This window comes from Eulemur rufifrons, chromosome 18 (genome assembly GCF_041146395.1).
Source record: "Eulemur rufifrons isolate Redbay chromosome 18, OSU_ERuf_1, whole genome shotgun sequence".
Classification (NCBI taxonomy): domain Eukaryota; kingdom Metazoa; phylum Chordata; class Mammalia; order Primates; family Lemuridae; genus Eulemur; species Eulemur rufifrons.
The window spans coordinates 35,587,761-35,604,291 of NC_091000.1; the positions used below are offsets into that span (position 1 = coordinate 35,587,761).

The following is a 16,531-nucleotide window of genomic DNA, read 5'->3' on the forward strand; positions in this document are numbered from 1 at the left end:
CTTTAAAGCAACAGAGAGAAATCACGGTGTTAATATCACAAGCAGAGATTTCATTTGAGTTTAATAGTAAATGTATCTATGTCTTTTCTACTTAATTCCAAGGGCCGTCTTTCAATTGTTGAGGGGAAAAAAAAAACCAAGTCCTAATTGCCAGCTGGTTTGTGTTCCAGGTGTGTGAGTACCCGGACGGAACCAAGTCTCTGAAGCTGGGAGACTTTGGGCTCGCCACCGTGGTGGAAGGCCCTTTGTACACAGTCTGTGGCACACCAACTTACGTGGCTCCGGAAATCATTGCTGAAACTGGGTAAGACTCCGGTGGTTTTGGCTAGTACTTTAACTTTTGTGGGAAGAGATCTGGTCTTGTTGCTACTGCTCTTGCGTACTCGGTGCCTGCTGTGCAGGTGGAGACTGGGAGGAAGAAGACTGTTACCGGCTCCATGGCGTTGGCCTCAGGAACTGTGGTTTGTGCTTGTCTGGCCAAGAGCCCCACGCCCGGACTGCTGTCCCAAGGCCAGTCTTGAATATAGCAACAGTCACCAAGACTGTGGTTGGGATGGGAAAAGAACAGATGCCGTTTTCCGACGGATAATTAATTCCTCTGCATAAAATGAACAATTTGACACCAAAAATACCTTTTGTTCCTAACACAGACAGTACTCCAGTACTGTGGAAGTTTCCTGATTCATATCCTTATTTCTTCCCTTCCCACCCACTTTGTCTTCCTAGCTATGGCCTGAAGGTGGACATCTGGGCCGCCGGTGTGATCACGTACATACTTCTCTGTGGATTCCCACCATTCCGCAGGTCAGTGGCCTTTGAGTGACCGTATTTGAAATGTAAATTCTCTACTTTTGGTCCAGAAGCAGACACTTTACTCTTGGCATTCAGGACCAGAAACTGGTTGGTCAGTGAAAATGTCAGGTAAAAATTATACAAACACACCTTTCACTTTTTATATTAATTTACAACCTATTAATGTATATTCATTTATCATACTTTGGATGTGAGGCCAAGGCCTTTGCTTTGTGTATGGTCTTCTGAGTTTCTTGTGGTCATTCTTTCTTAAAATATACCTGTCATATAGTGTCTATGATTCTAGTTTTCTCAGTCTCTTGAAATAAGAGTAGGATTTAACGATCCTTAGGAAGCAGTCTGAATCCTTCCAGATATACTTTTACCCAGATCTTGATAGTTATCTCGCTTACTTAATTTGACGGCAGTCTTTTAAACTCAGTTTTATGTAATCTTTCCAAAGCATTCAACTTTGTTCTCATGGAAACAGGAACTCTTTCTTTTTAAATGCATTTTTATCAGTTCACAATATTTATTTAGGAAGTAGAATTACAGACACTTGGTGTACACAAGCCTGGGAACAGACAGACAGACCCTTGTGTAACCATACACCTCACCTGGTGGGAGCGGAGGTGGCCACAGACAGCGGCAAGGTGTTTGCTGGGGGTGAGGGTCACTTCCTAACCTAGCAGTCCTGGCACAGTGTGAGCAGGGGCGTGGCCACAGCTCTTCTTTTGATCAGTTTCATCTCCCGCTCTGGAGCAAATAAATGACTTTGAATCAGAGTTCATGTAAGGACATATGTTTCGTTTTCTTCTGAGTTTTCTTGAGCTTTCTTTTTGTTTTAATTCCTTCCTAAGTTCATCTTACAGCTATTTGTTGAGAAGCTACTGTGTGCTGGGCACTATTCTAAGTGCTGGGAAGAAGGTGGTAGACAAAACAATCCCTGCAGTCATGATTTGTCTTAGTCTGTCCAGGCTGCTATAGCAAAATGCCATAAATTGTGTGGCTTATAAACAACATAAATTTAACTCTCACAGTTCTGGAGGCTGGAAAGTCCAGTATCAAGGCACTAGCAGATTTGGTGTCTGGTGAGGGCCCACCTCCTGGTCCATAGACAGCTGTCTCCTGCCGTAACCTCACATAGTGGAAGGGGCTGGGAGATCTCCGGGGTCTTTTATAAGGGGACTAATCTATTCATGAGGCCTCTACCCTTATAACCTAATCACATCCCAAAGGCCCCACCTCCTAATACCGTAACATTGGGGATCAGGTTTTAACATACGAATTTTGGGAGAGACACAAATATTCATTTCTATGGCATAGTGTTTATAGTGCTATCTTGGGTCAATAAGTGAAAAATAGTTTATCTTCTTTGCCCCCTACCATTTTATTGTGAAAACTTTCAAACATTCAGAAAAGTTGAAAGGTTTATCTTTTTAAATTCTGGTTTTCAATTGAGTTGAACAGTTTTTGTATTGACATTGCAGTAAGCACAAGAATGACACAGGTTATAGTGTAAATAAAGACACATTGTAAGAATATGGATCAAGAAGAATGAACTGAGCACGAGAGCATGCTTAGTTGAGGGCCAGAATCACAAAAGGTTTAGTGAAGGATGTGGCATTTGAGTGGGACCTTGTGGTATGAGTGGAGTTTTTTTAGGTAGAAAGCTCTTCCCACCTGGCTGTCTGCATCATGGTCTTCCACCAAGGTCATTGCTCAGGTGTGTTACACAGACTGTAGGATTACTGCACATACCAGTCAGCTTTTGATAAATAACAAACTGCCCTAAAAGTTAGGCGTGTGAAACAATTCTGTGGATGAATTAGGTGGTTCCTCTGACGTGGGCTGGCTCAGTGAGGCCTCTGTGGTCTAGTGTGGCCTCACTCGCATGTCTGGTGGTTGCTTCAGTGTTGGCTGGTACAACAGAGATGACTTGGCCGTGCGCCTCTTGTCGTCCGTGGGCTAGCCTGGGCTTCTCATGGTAGTGGATGCAAGATTCCCAAAAGCAGCCAGAGAGAGGGCAAGTTCTACTGCTCAAGCAGTGGAACTCTCAGTCTCTGCTCGCCTCATGCTTGTTGGTGTCTCATTGACCAAATCGAGTCAGATTGCTAAGCCTAGAGTGAGTGTGGAAGGAAATGGACCGAGTGCAGGGAGGGAGGGGAATGATTTGTGGCTATGTTTATAATCACACTGGGCCCCGGCTGGTTTCAGTGATGGCCTGTGTTTGAATTAGTCAAGTGTAGACGGGCAGTGTGTTGTGAAAGCAGGTCACCCTGGGGCCAGTTACAGCCGAGTTCCCTTCCCTGGCTAACCCAAGTGGAGATCGGCTGGAGAAGGGTGTGTTAGAGGAATGTGCGCTCACAACTCCCTCTAGTGTTTCCAGGTGCCAGTACAGCCTGAGAGTTTTTTCTTTGTTTTTTACTTTTTAACAAAAGTGAAACTCAGATTGAACAATGTATTGATCATGGATTTCTACCCAAGGGGCAGCGGCTTCCTTGAGGGATCTGGAGATAAGTTTGGCTAATCAAAAGCAGTAAAGCTGTACTCTGAAAGCAGCTGTCCTCACATGTCTTCAGAAGCAGATCATAGAACGCCAGGTAGCTTACTTTCAAAATTTAAGAAAATGCTTTCCCTTTTTCATACAATATTGTGATGAAAGAGAATCTACAGTGTTAAGCACAAGCTCAGAAGCATCTTCGTGGAATACATGGTGGCATTCTGGGTAGATTTTATAACCTACTATAATATAAAAACATATATAGAAATTACGGAAATGGCACTTAAGTAATGATAATTATGGTATAAAATCGATTATCCACATAAATTTATACCAAAGTCCTTCAAATAGGTATTTCAAAATATTTTCTTCGTTTTATACAAAAGACAAATTTAACCCAAATCTTTTAGACTAAAGTTGTTATTTGAAATTTAGAGTTCTGGCTTCTCTGACTATAGCATCTCTCATTCCTTCTTCCTTCAGGCTTTTCAGGTTTTTGTCTTAGCTTGAAATGTGTTCTCCCTGTGGTCTTCTCATTCCATATCAGACTCCTCCTAACTCAGAGGCACTCAAGATTTTAGTTGTTGCCTAAGCAAATATTCTCTAGGGCCACTGACAAGTATTATTTGTATTGACTGTATTAAGATTTTTTATATTTCTAACAAAGACACACACAGACACACACACATAGACACACACACACCCCCCCCACACCCCACCATAAGTGAAATGTTTGGATTTGTGAAATAGCTTACATCATTTCCAGGTTACTTTTTCTGATCTTTAATGACTCGTCATCGAAAAGGGAGAGTATGTATATGCTTTTGCTATTTTTGAGATTTTTCTTTTTTAAATTTTTAATTATTATGGGTACATAATAGTTGTATAGCTTCATAGGGTACATGTGATGTTTTGATACAGACACACAATGCAGATTGATCAAATTCAGGGTGATTGAGGTATCCATCACCTCAGGCCTTTATCATTTCTTTGTGTTAGGAACATTCCAGTTCCATTCTTTTAGTTATTTTAAAGTATACCCTAACTTGTTGATTATAGTCACTTTGCTGTACTATCAAATATTGTTCACTCTATCTAACTATATTTTTGCATCCACTGAGGTTTATTTCAATGGATAATTTTTAGACTTACAGCACCTGGCTCCAAGGGCTGTATTGTTTTAGAATTAAACAGTTCCCTAAAGCATCTCAGCCAGATTGTAGAGTAAAAATGTGATACAAAATTCAATGTAGATTTAATCAGAGTAGCTTTTCTCACGTGACTAAGGATAAATTACCTCTCGCCTTGTGTTCTTCTAGTGCAGGGCAGCCTCACTGGGACTGTGAAAGTTCTTGCGGTTCACAGCCTCGATTCTCCGGGGTCCCCTTCTGATTGCTGAGATGCCCTAAGGTTTTGTTTGTTGACTCTCAGGATGTTTTGCCAAGAACCAACTGCTGTGAAGGACTGCTGTGGACACATTTCCAGCTTTTTAGCTATTTTTTTTTTAACAAAATAAAAGCTATATGGATTAACACAATATAAAGTTATTTGAAATTCCAGAAAAAAATAAAGGAGAGCTGAGTGGAATAACAGGGAAGGACAACTAAAAGGAACAATTCTGGAAATAGGTCGTTTTGTACATCTTCTAATATTTTGGGGGTCCTCTGGTTTTCTAAAGGTTTCTGTCAAATCTCATTATATGTTCTCATATGTATTCTTTGCTCATTTTGAAGGAGCATTGAACTGAGTTCAAGCAGCAGGGAAATAACAGTGAAAAGGAAAGCAAACATTTTGACGCCTAGAAAGAAATTTGTGCCCATTCAAAGAAAATCACTTTCCAGGAGAGCAGAGGCATGGATATTCACAAAGCTCACAAACTCTACTCTTCTTAGTAGAACAGCAACGAGGCAGCCACATACATCATCACACAGCCCTAGAATTTGTTTCCAGACACTATCCTAGAAGATCTGTTTCCAGGGACCCCACCCTTACTCTTGTTCCTCTTTGAGAAGGTTGGTAGCAAAACCCTGAAGGCTGAGTGGAGAAATTCCAATAAGTGTGGCACATTTGCCAGGTTATACTCAACTTCCACCCCTGGATTTTGATCTTGACTCTAAGAGCCCGTTATGAGCTTTCTGCTGGGGCCTCATAACGGCCTGGGAAGCTAATGACTTTGTTTCTCACTCTGGCCACTGCTGCGCCTGCCAGGTGAGGGGAGGGCTCTGGCTGTGGGGGTGTGAAGTTGTGCAGGAGGCTGGGGGCATCTTCCCAGTGGTGTTTTCACATTTCCATGGCACCTTCCATCAAAGTCCAGCCGTCATTTACTCATTAGGCACCGACTGTGTGTGTAAGTGTCCCTTTGGGGATGGGACAGTCAGATGCAAGCGGGGGAGGGATGCCCCCCCCCCCCCCCCGCTCCCCCGTGAGCATCGGAGGTGGGTTCGTCTCCACCTGTGCAGTTCCCGTGGGCGTCCCTGGATGGGCTTTTCTCTCAGATTGCACTTCAGTGAAAGTCAAGTTCTCATGATGAACTAATTATTTCGTGAATGATTTATCCAGAGTCTGAGCTCCTTATGACTTTTTCATACATTGGCTGTTTCTCTGATCTTTGGCTGTTTCCCTGGAAAAGTAGAAAAAGGAAGGGCAAGAAGATCTGGCTCAGATTTGCTGCTTTTCCACTCTTGTTGCCATGAGAGATTAAGTGAGGGAAGATGCTGATTTCTTTTTTCCTGAAATGAGGATTTCCATTATTTGTAGATTCCATTTTTTTTCTTAAGGTTTTTTTTTAATTGCGGTAAATATACATAACGTAAAATTTATCATTTTATTTATTTATGTATTTATTTTAGAGACAGGATCTAACTCTGTCACCCAGCCTGGAATGTAGTGGTGTGATCATAGCTCATTTCAGCTTCAAACTCCTGTGCTGAAATGATCCTCCTGCCTCAGCCTCCTGAGTAGCTAGGACTATAGGCCTGTGCCACCAAGCCTGGCTAATTTTTAGACATTTTTTATAGGGACAGGGTCTTACTATGTTGCCCAGGCTGGTCATGAACTCCTGGCCTCAAGCAATCCTCCCACCTCAGCCTCCCAAAGTGCTAGGATTACAGGCATGAACCATTATGCCCCACCAAAATTTATCATTTAAAAAATTTTTAAGTGTACTGTTCAGTAGCATTGGTTATATTCACATTGTTGTGCAACCATCACCACCATCCTTCTCCAGAGCTACTTCGTCTTTCCAAACTGGAACTCTGTGTTCATTAAACACATTTTTTGACTCATTGTCTCTATCTCCGTCTTTCTGCCCAAGTCCCAGGCCTGTAGAAAAGGTTTTGGGTTCAGTATCTAAAAGGAAAAGTTCATCATCAGAAGTGCAATTGGGATACACAAACAAGATAGGAAACGTTCAAAGCAAAGAGACTGGACGCCTTTCCCCACGGTTCCCATGAGCATTTGGTTGAAAAACTGTATGGTGACTTTGACTTTTCTTCCGTTTCTTTGTCGCTGGCTTAGTGAGAACAATCTCCAGGAAGATCTCTTTGACCAGATCTTGGCTGGGAAGCTGGAGTTTCCAGCCCCCTACTGGGATAACATCACAGACTCTGCCAAGGTACCCTCTAGGCCTGTTTCTGTGGGTTGTGTTACATTGTGGGGTCCTCGTCCATTGAGGGGGATGTAGCAGCTCTTGGGATTAAACTCCAGGGACTTCCTCCAGCTTTCATGTGTGGTCTCTGGAGTTCTCAGCCAAATTCTGAAAGCCGGACCGGTTTGCCCTGCCACCCTCCCGTGCTCTCTCAGCTCCCAGCTCTCATTCTCGCACTTATTCAAGAAATATGTACCGGGCACCCCTCAGAATATAGGAACAAACCCGTGAGACATACCGAATTGTCAAAAGGAAAAATACTGCAGTTTTACACTGTGGGATGGGAATAATGACCGAAACTCTCCGGAGAGAACGTCTCAGTTTCACGTGGACTCAGGAGAGACCTTCTCTTTGCGCTGCTGCCCAGAAGGGGAGCTACGTCAATGCCTGTAGCTGATGTTAGCGTTTAAGTTCGAATGGTTGAGCAGCTGTGTTGGCTATTCTTTGAAATGCTTGGCATACAGATTTCTGTATTTATGCTGGAATTATCTTCTTTCACCTCCTCTGTGGTCTTATTTGTTTGTTTAATTTTAGGAATTAATCAGTCAAATGCTTCAGGTAAACGTTGAAGCCCGGTGTACCGCGGGACAAATCCTGAGTCACCCCTGGGTGTCAGTAAGTACCCCCTTTCCCAGGGAATGAGCGTCCGTGTGTTCTGTGGCCAACGGCGTAGCTCCTCGCTGTGGTTTTTTTGCACATGCAAAGCTCCCCATCTAAGTTCTGTGGTAGACGAAATGCCCGTCTTTCCTGCTGAGCAAGTAGCATGAAGATGGCTCTCTGGGAGAAAGCAGTTGGCACCAGAGTCCCAGTCTTAGATCCTGCTCTGTGAGTAACCTGGGCAAGTCACTGTCACTTTCTGGGCCCCAGTTCCCTCATCTGCAGAAGGAAGGAGTTGGCCACGAGGCTGTCTAAGGAGCTTTCAGCTCTCGCCTTCTGCAGTTCTGGGGTTTGAGAGTGTTGGGGTTTTGCCCTGCAGGTGAGCACGTTTCAGACCCTGATCTCTGTCGTCACGGCCCATGCTCACAGGAGCCCTCCTGCTGTTGACACGGAGGCTGGGTACCCTGAGAGCTGCGCACGCTTCTGTCTGGGCTGGGGCGGTGCCTGTGGGTATCGAGTGAACACGGTGCGCTGAGTGGCCACTGTGGGAGAGTTTGCGTTTCCCTCACGTCCTGGAGGCTCCAGGACAACGAAGCTAATTCACTTAGCCAAGGGCTTTTTTGACTTGGGGGGATCCCTGTGCACCTCCACTGCCCCCCACATCCTGACCTCTGGGTGCACCCGCCCTGGGCCCCGCCTGCTGCTCTCTTGGGCTAAGTGACTTGGTTTTGGGGCCAAGTCGCTGAGATGCCGCATTTCTTTATTAGCAGTAAAGACTAGCAGCTAAATAAATTCTTGATTAAAATGATAAACTGTTGATTGATTTTGATGTTTTCATGGGAACACACTAAGTTATGTGCCTTGGTGTGGGAGGTCTCAGAAGCCTAAAGACTGTCCTTCGTGCCACTGGAGGCCTGGGCGTCTCCTTGGCCTGCTCCAGTCCCGAGGGGTGGAGTGGACGGTGCTGGGTCTTCCTGAGGGCGTGACCCTGCTGCGTGACAGTAATTATTTCTGAAAGATCTTTGTTCCCCTAATCCTGTAGCTGAGATGGGCCCATTTAGGAAGAGGTCAGGGTGGGGGTGGCTGTTACGGGAAAGACAACTTAACCGTGAGGATCAAAAAGCATCGCATTTGATTCTTCTCTTTCCTACAGGATGATGCCTCCCAGGAGAATAATATGCAAGCGGAGGTAACAGGTAAACTAAAACAGCACTTTAATAATGCGCTCCCCAAACAGAACAGCACCACCACTGGGGTCTCCGTCATCATGGTGAGTGGAAGGCGCAGTTCTGCTGTGGAAGCCGCAGGGTCTGGCCCGAGTGCGGAGCCAACACTGACTCTTTTCCATTAAGTAGCCGAGAGCTGCTCTCGCGTGGAAGTTGGTAGCTTCCATGTTCCTGTTTTCACTTACGGTTGGCTGGGCCTGTGGAGGACGCTCGTCTGGCCGACTCCCAGGCCGTGGGCACTGCGGGTGGGGCTTGTGCCGGTGCCAGCGAGGCCAGTCTGGCGGGCCAGGCGCCGAGCCGCTCCTGGGCTCGGGGCCTCCGGGGCAGCTGCTTCCACTCTCGCCTCTGCCTTCTCATCCAGAGAGAGTCTCAAGCCCGGGTGGGATTTTACAGTATAAGGAAATAACTCCCTGCCTACTCACGGCTTCAAAAATAAATTATTTGAGAGATGAATTATTCTTTGGGACTTGGAAAAAGAAAACAGCCAAAGTTAAACAATTTTCATTAAAAAAAAAAATGAGTCTTTTATAAAAGACAGTTTGGGGGCTTTTAAAAGTACAGAACAAGTAAAAAAAGTTATTTTTTTCAGTGTTGGTAAAATTTTATGAGAAGTCAGTAACAATGATGGCCATACTTTTTTAGCCCTTTTTCCAAAATGTTTTTTAAAGCAGCTTACCTCAATACATAAACACAATAAATTAAAATGAAAAGTAACATTAAGTGAAGCAATAGGAAAATGGGGTAGAAAAAAATAAAACTGAGCCAGAAGTGAGGCCAGCATAGCCCACACCGGCTGTCCAGGCCTGGGCACTGGTGAGGTTGGGGAGCTCCGAGCATCCTCCTGCCCATGCTGGTTCAGGGTACAAACCGCCCGGCATCTCGGGCAGTGACCTCTGTCCTCCCCACCCCACTCCAGCGGCAGGTGTGGCATGGCTGTCCTGAGCCAGAGAGTCCACTCTGTAAGGTGATGGGTGCCTGAGTTCCTACATTTTGGCCTCCCCAGTGACACTGGGTCCTGACAGCTGGGGATGGGCCGTCTCCACAGCCCAGGACGGGCCTCTCACCTTCTGGGGAAGGGTCTGTTTCCTGCCCAACCAGAGGACCAACAGCTGCTTATTCCCATGGTGCATTGTAGTCCGGAACCTTACCTAGAAAGATGCGGGGTCCAGATAGACGCTGGAAGGAAACCACACGCCTGCACACAGCCCCCGGCCCCATGGACGTGAAATGCTCTGTTGTGTTTGCTGAGCAACCCCCACGCTCTCAGCACCTGCTGGTTTGGCTGTGTTTATTTGGTGGCCGTCCCCACCCCCAGCTGCACCCCCGTCAGAAAATGTGCTCCCCTGCTCCCTCCCCAGACAAAGCCTGAGTTTGCAAACTGGGTGTTTTGACGGCTTGCAGGACTTTGGGGTGCTCCGTGCCAGAATGACGGGAGGGCCCTTGAGCTGGGTTTTTCCTAGCATTTTAGCAGTGTTTTGCTGAAAGCCCGAGGAGTCAGAGCTGTCACAGAATTACAGCCTAAACACTTTGAGAAGAACCATCTTGAGTGAGCCCGAGGCAAGAGAACAGTTTCGAGTGATTCCCTCAGGAGAGCTAGCACTGATGGATGGGAGGAGTGGCGTGCAGCCCGGCCGTGCACTGCATCGAGAGAGGCGGCTTCTGGGAACATTTAGAAAAATAAAACATGAAAAATTGACATACTCAATGTGTAATGAAAAACCTTGAGAGAGATTTGTTGGAATCAAAATGTAATAACTGTATTAATTAAGCTTCCTAGTCTTCTTGGAGGGAGACCCTTCCCAGCCCTGCACCCAGGAGAGATCTCAGTGACTTGTAAGGGAGTCGTTGCCCGGGTCATCTTCTAGTGCAGGGGCTCAGATGGGAATCAGTGGCCGGAAGCCTGTGCCCAGCCTCTTTAGGACTGACTCTTGGCAGAGGTGCTAGAATGATGGGCTGTTCTGCCTTGTGGCCCATTGTAGGCTCTGTTCTGGGTTAGGACGCTTAGCTCCCCTCAGACAGAACCCACGTGGTGCGGTTTGCGGGTGGCATTTTGCACTTGCTGGGGAAGGAGTTCAGCAGCCGAATGCCAAACCCCTGGGTTTTAACAGGGTGTTTGCACGAATGAACAACCCTTTATTTGTAATTCCAGTGGTGATCGTAAAAGTTGTGTGTTTACGTGTGTCCAGTTGTCATTTTGCGCATGTTGGCGGGGTCCCTCTGACCCCACGTTCCCTACACAACTCTGCAGGCGGTTAGCTCTGAGGACCTGCTGAATGTCATTATCACGTTCAGTACCCAAGGGAGAAATCAGTAAAGCTGGATCCGGCGGTGCCCGTGCTCCACGGCCAAAGAGCCGCCTGTGAATTGTGGCTTGTCTCCAAAAGTGGTGGGAGGAGGGGGCCCCTGCTGCTCCTCACCCACCTCGGGACCCGGTGTGGGGCACGGTTGTGTGGGGGAAGCTTGTGACGCTGCTGTGTTGCCATCCTCATCCTCTTCACCATTACTGTGTGTCCTTGGGAACAGTTTCAAATGTTTTTATATTAAAAATAACCTCAAAGTGACTGTCTCTGGTATTCACGTGTCCTCATAACTAGAGTACGTGGGGCCCGTGTGGTTTCCTGCAGATTTTGATAAGAGTGGACGTAGCATTTGAAGGTTCTGAGGTTGAGTCGTCAGACGACGACGGTGTGACTTACAGGTAGAACCTTCCTGCCTGCTGTCACCCCGGTGTTCTTGCACAGTGGAGGCCCGAGGCTGCAGTGACAAAATGATAGGATAGGAATTGGTACGTCAAGGTGAAACAAAGCTGAGTTGATGCTGTTATCTGCATTTTATTTGACAGTTTGATTTGACAGTTTGAGAGACACCTCAGAGTTTCGTTCTATACCCAGTTGAGACAATGGGGAGTCCCGCAGCAGGATCCTGGTACTCAACGTGCTGCGCTTACCCAGAGCCACTCCTAACTCGGGCTGCATGCTTGTCTCCGAGCTCTGACGCCGGCCAGCTCTTAGCTCCTTCCTGGCGCGGGTCTCGCGAACCTACTGACGTCCTTTCAGCCAGCCAAGCGCGCCCCTGGAAAACTTTCCTTTCAAACGTCTCAGCTTGCCACGCTGCCTGCCGTCCCAGACCAGAGGCCGGCGAGTGCGCGGGAGGCGGATTCCAATAGTTCGGCTGCTAAAAGCCGATTTCCACTTCGGTGGAAAAAGCATCTCTTTGTGCATGACAGCCTAAGACGGGTCCTTTGGGGAAGGCTTTTGCTCTCTTTCTCCTCCTGTATTTCCAAAAATGAATTTATATCAGTAAGACAGTATACTGTCAGCCAGCCTTTGAGATAAGAGAAGATAATTTTATTGGATAAAGTTTGGGTTTCAGAGAGGCCTGTGGTTTGGGATCACACTTGTGTTTTCTTTGACCGTCCTTAGCACGCAGGGCGGCTCTTTGTTTATCCCGGTGGGCTCGCCCGGCCTCTGACACCGCAGGGGGCCACCTTGTGGCAGGAAAGGGAACAGTAAGAAAGCTCCTCTCGGCGTCTTTCAGGGCAGCCCTGAGAAAGGATGGCTTCCCGTGGATTGCTTTCCCCACTCGGGGACGACGCTTCCTCTTAGAGGGAGATTGGGGAACGATTTGGGTTTCTTTCCTTAATTTAAGATAGACAAAACTGTTTCACTCATGTTGCTTCTGTTTAAAGTAAGTCTAGTTTCTGTCCCCGCTTCTCTCCTGCCTTCTCTCGCCTCTCCCGCCGCCTGCATTGCTTCTCTCTGACTAGGTCCAAGGCGACGGTATGTACTAACTGCTCTGCCATGCTGCCTTCTGCCGCTCACGTACGTGTTCTCCGGACGGGAAGAGGAAAGGAGAAATAACGGGGGGTCGCGTTTCCTTCTACCGGGGAGAAATTTTGCGGCAGAAAATACTCTGCTGCCCCTGTGTTTTCTGTGTTTTGGGAGTGGCGTGGCCTCCTGTGAGACTAGGAGCTTGGAATCCAAGCTTCTGACCGGGCTTTTCCACAGTCACCTTTTCGCCAGGTAATCCGGGTTGGCCTTGGAAGTTGCTGAATGTGCAGCTTGGGCTTGGCAGGGCCTGTGAACTGCCATTGTGTAGTTGGCACCAGCTGCCCTCAGGGCTGCCACACAAGTCGCTCTGAGGAAGCCCTGTCGTTTGTTCTTTCTTTCTCCAGAGTTTGTTTTTTCTTTTTTTCTTTTTTCTTTTTTGGTCAAAGTACTGAAAGAACCTGTAGTGCGTTTCCCCCCAGGGTAGTCAGATTACAGAATGCCCCCAGACCATTGTCCCTTTGAGCTGAGAACTACAGTCTCCCTCATATTTGGAAAACCCAGGGAGATGGCAGCTTGACGGGTTTCCCTGGACAAGCAAGAAATGCTCCAAGACGGAAAAAAGAAGACTCGGTCTCGCTTCCCAGCCCAGGGTCAGAAAGCGAGGTGATCTCCTCACACTTTGGTGGCTGCTCTCTGTCCCCTGAGGAGTTGAGCACATTGAAACCTTCCAGGTGTGTCAGGCCACAGACGCCGTCCCTCACATGGAGAGAAGGGTGGAGGAGGCCGTGGGGATCTAAAACGTGGACAGTGTGGCTCCGTCTTAGATTCCTTGTGCCTTTTATAGATCACACAGCCACTGGGTTGTGAGGGGGTTATTTATATGACACATGAGGGACTTTTCAATCCATTAACAGAGAATTTTCTTTAGAAAAGTAACGTTAAGCACTGACCACCCCCGTGGGGTTTGCTGCGGTCTCTGGATTCTTTTGAGCCCCAGTCCGGGCAGGGGCAGAGCAGCCAGAGCTCAGCGCAGCTCAGGGCTAGAGAGGACAGCGGCCACCGAGTTGCGTTTTCCCCGGGCTGCCGGCCCGGGTCATGGGAGGCACAGAGGCCAAGGTCAGCCTGTTCCCCAGGGCTGGGTACCCTAAACCAATGCTTTTCTTTAAGGCTTCCGTTAGAAGCCTGACGTTATTTCTCCTCTTCTGTTTCCGAGTCCCGTGCATGCCCTGTCGTGCTCTCTGGTCGTGGTAGCTGGGACCCGAGCCTGGGCTGGGGTAACGTGCTGTCTCTGCTGCTCTCTCCGCAGAACACGGCTCTAGATAAGGAGGGGCAGATTTTCTGCAGTAAGCACTGTCACGACAGCGGCAGACCTGGGATGGAGCCGCTCTCCCCACTGCCTCCCTCGGCCGAGGAGAGCCCTGTGTCTGGGGTGGCAGCCCTGGCCGCCGCCCCTCCGGAATCTCCCACACCCCCCTGTCCTCCTGCTGCCACGGGCTGTGAGCGGGCAGGGACCTGGCGCCGCCACCGAGACTGAGCCTTTTGCAGACAGGCCAAGCCGCCGCCGCCGCCGCCACACCAGGAAGCCCACCCTTCTGCTCGGCCTGGCCGTGCCGCCCTCGTGAAAGAGCCTTTCTGTCCCGACTGCGAGCGTGTTGGCCTCCGCTGCGGCTGCCTGGGAACCAGGAGCCGGGCGTCCCGGAGCCCGGTGCTGGGGGCTTGGCCTCGTCCGGTGCTGGACTCTGCCTTCCAGTTCCTGGAGGTGTCACAAGCCGTGTCAGCTTTGCTGACAGGTCCTTGGAGTGACTCGTTTTAAGTCATCCCTGTTGTCAGTTCAATGGACATTTTACAGCCACACCAGGAGAATGTGCAACTTCTATCCAGCGTTAAATGCATTTTTATAGAAACACTTTGGATGAACCAAGATCTCGCCCTTATTTAAGTTAACTCAGAGTACTCCTTTTTGGGGTTTTTTTGTTTTGTTTTTTTACAAAAGACTCAGAACTGCATTTGTCCCTTTGTGGGAGCCCTGTGAGCGGTGACATGACACCCTGGTCTGCTGAGGGCGGTTACAGGGACGGCTTTCCAATATGAGAAATGAACACCGACGAGGACAGTCTGGTCGCTGGACGCTAATTCCAGACTGAGAAGGGCTTTCAATGCCCACGAAGCAGCACAGCCATTGGGCTGGGGCGCTGGGCTCGCCTGAGACAACGCTGGGTGTTATCTGGCCACAGACCACTGGAGAAGGTCACTTCTCCCCTAGGTGTCATGTGTTTTCCCCGGTTCTTCCCGCAGTGTATTGGGAGATGCTAACGAAGTTGCCCTTTGCGTTTTCCGTGCAAGGCTTGGCGCCCGCGCATCCCTAAGGCTCCTCCTCAGCCAGCTGCGGGCGCGGCAGCAGGAACAGGGCTCCGGAGCAGCCCCCGGTGTCTCCTTTCGTCATCTGCTTTTCGTCCGGAGCAGGGGCTGCAGCCGCAAGGGAGGAGACTTGCCCGAGGCACAGCCAGGACCGGGCGGGAAGGTGCTCCCTGCACATCCTCTGTAACCTCTGGAAGGCTGCTGGCAGTTTTTCCTTTTTGTGCATCACCCTGCTCTTTTTGATAATTGTACATAATCGGTGTATTTGTTTTACCTGCTCATCTTCTGAGCTGGTGGACCCTTAGAGTTCCTTCCTATTGTTAGATTTTGCCTTTTACAAGTGTACCCAACCTGCAATAAACTTTTCCCTCTTGAGAAAAGGTAACTGGGGATGCGCAAAGGTTTTCTGTGTTGTCGTCTTGCTAAAGGGCGCGTGTGATCACAGCTCGCCTCCCTGGCCTGGGTTCCGGCAGGTGCCCGTGTCTGATTTTGCAGTCTCAGGGCCACCAAGGGGAAAGAGAAGGCTGGGAAGAACACACGGAGGTGTGTCTTGGTTGAAGTGCATTTGATTGCAGTGTAGAAACTCCACAAAAGCTCAAGAGTAAGTAGAGTTATTCGTGTACACCCAGAGGGATCTTACGGAGCCAACAGCAGCCGGTTAGAAGATGGGGAGTCAGGGTAGCTGCTCCCCGTGTCTCCCTGTCTCTGTCTCACAGTGTGCTTGGTTTCCTGTCTCTGCTTTTTTCAGTCCTCACAAGCTACAGCTTTCTTTGCAAGGCTCTCGGCTTCTGTCCCCTTGTAAGGTCTGCTTGCCTGTGAGTCGGTTACTCTGGTACTGCCTCTGTCCCCAGCTTCTCAGGGCCTTACAGCGCTCAAGCTTGAAACCATCCAGCGTGGTCCAGAGAGCCGAGGGGCCGAGGGAATGAAACGACTTGGTGGGCCGGGTGACGTGGTGACGTTTGGGTCCGTGCTGAGTCCCGATCTGGTCCAGCGTCGGTCACAAAGTGCAGAGGGGCTTCCTGGGCCCACAGCTGTACAGGGACAGGCCGTGGGGGGAGGGCAGTTTTACAAAAGCCGTGCTATATAGCTCTAGAACATTCTCTCTGTGTCTCCTCACCGACCAGTTAATGAGCCAGCTTTTTCATAGGTTTCAATGGAAATATTTTTGTGAATGGAAGGGAAGAGCTAGTATAAAGGAAGGAGAAAAATGAGAACAGTAATGGAACAAGGCCTCTGCCACTGATCAGAGCCTGAAACCTGACTCCGTCCCTTGAACTGTGAGGTTCAAAGACATTTGCTAAAGACGTATCAGTGGCCAGGACGGTGCCAGTCACTGGTGGCGGGACGAAGGAGCACCTTCTTGTCCAGCACGTGCTGTCACCCTCTGTGAGGATGGGGCGGAGACAGGAAGTAGCATGAACTAGAATAGCGTGACCAAGCCCTCCTCTTTTAATGATTATAATCCCAGAGAAACCTAGAGAAGTGTGTGGTGTTAGAGGAGTGAACCAAGAAGTGAAGTAACATATCCAAGGTCATAGAATTAGCAGGAGACGGGGCCACGATGCAGTTTTGGTTTTTCCCAACTCTAAAGCACAGATTTTTGGGGGGTACCCTGTTTATCCAGGGGTAAATCAAGGCA

At 48.5% G+C, this 16,531-nt stretch overlaps 1 protein-coding gene across 5 annotated transcripts in view; it reads left to right on the forward strand.

Annotated features, from left to right (window-relative positions):
- DCLK2 (doublecortin like kinase 2) overlaps positions 1–14,539 on the forward strand; it is a 148,863-nt gene extending 134,324 nt beyond the window's left edge. For 4 of the 5 annotated variants that reach the window (XM_069492927.1, XM_069492930.1, XM_069492928.1 and 1 more), the window contains 6 exons: positions 171–304; positions 727–804; positions 6,812–6,908; positions 7,476–7,556; positions 8,692–8,808; positions 13,841–14,539. In XM_069492927.1, coding sequence (XP_069349028.1) covers positions 171–304; positions 727–804; positions 6,812–6,908; positions 7,476–7,556; positions 8,692–8,808; positions 13,841–14,068 — 735 coding nt within the window. In that variant the 3' untranslated portion in view covers positions 14,069–14,539. Of the gene's footprint in view, positions 1–170; positions 305–726; positions 805–6,811; positions 6,909–7,475; positions 7,557–8,691; positions 8,809–11,606; positions 11,745–13,840 lie in introns of those variants that run through there. The other variant, XM_069492929.1, reaches the window with a different exon arrangement.
- The last annotated feature ends 1,992 nt before the right edge of the window (positions 14,540–16,531 follow it).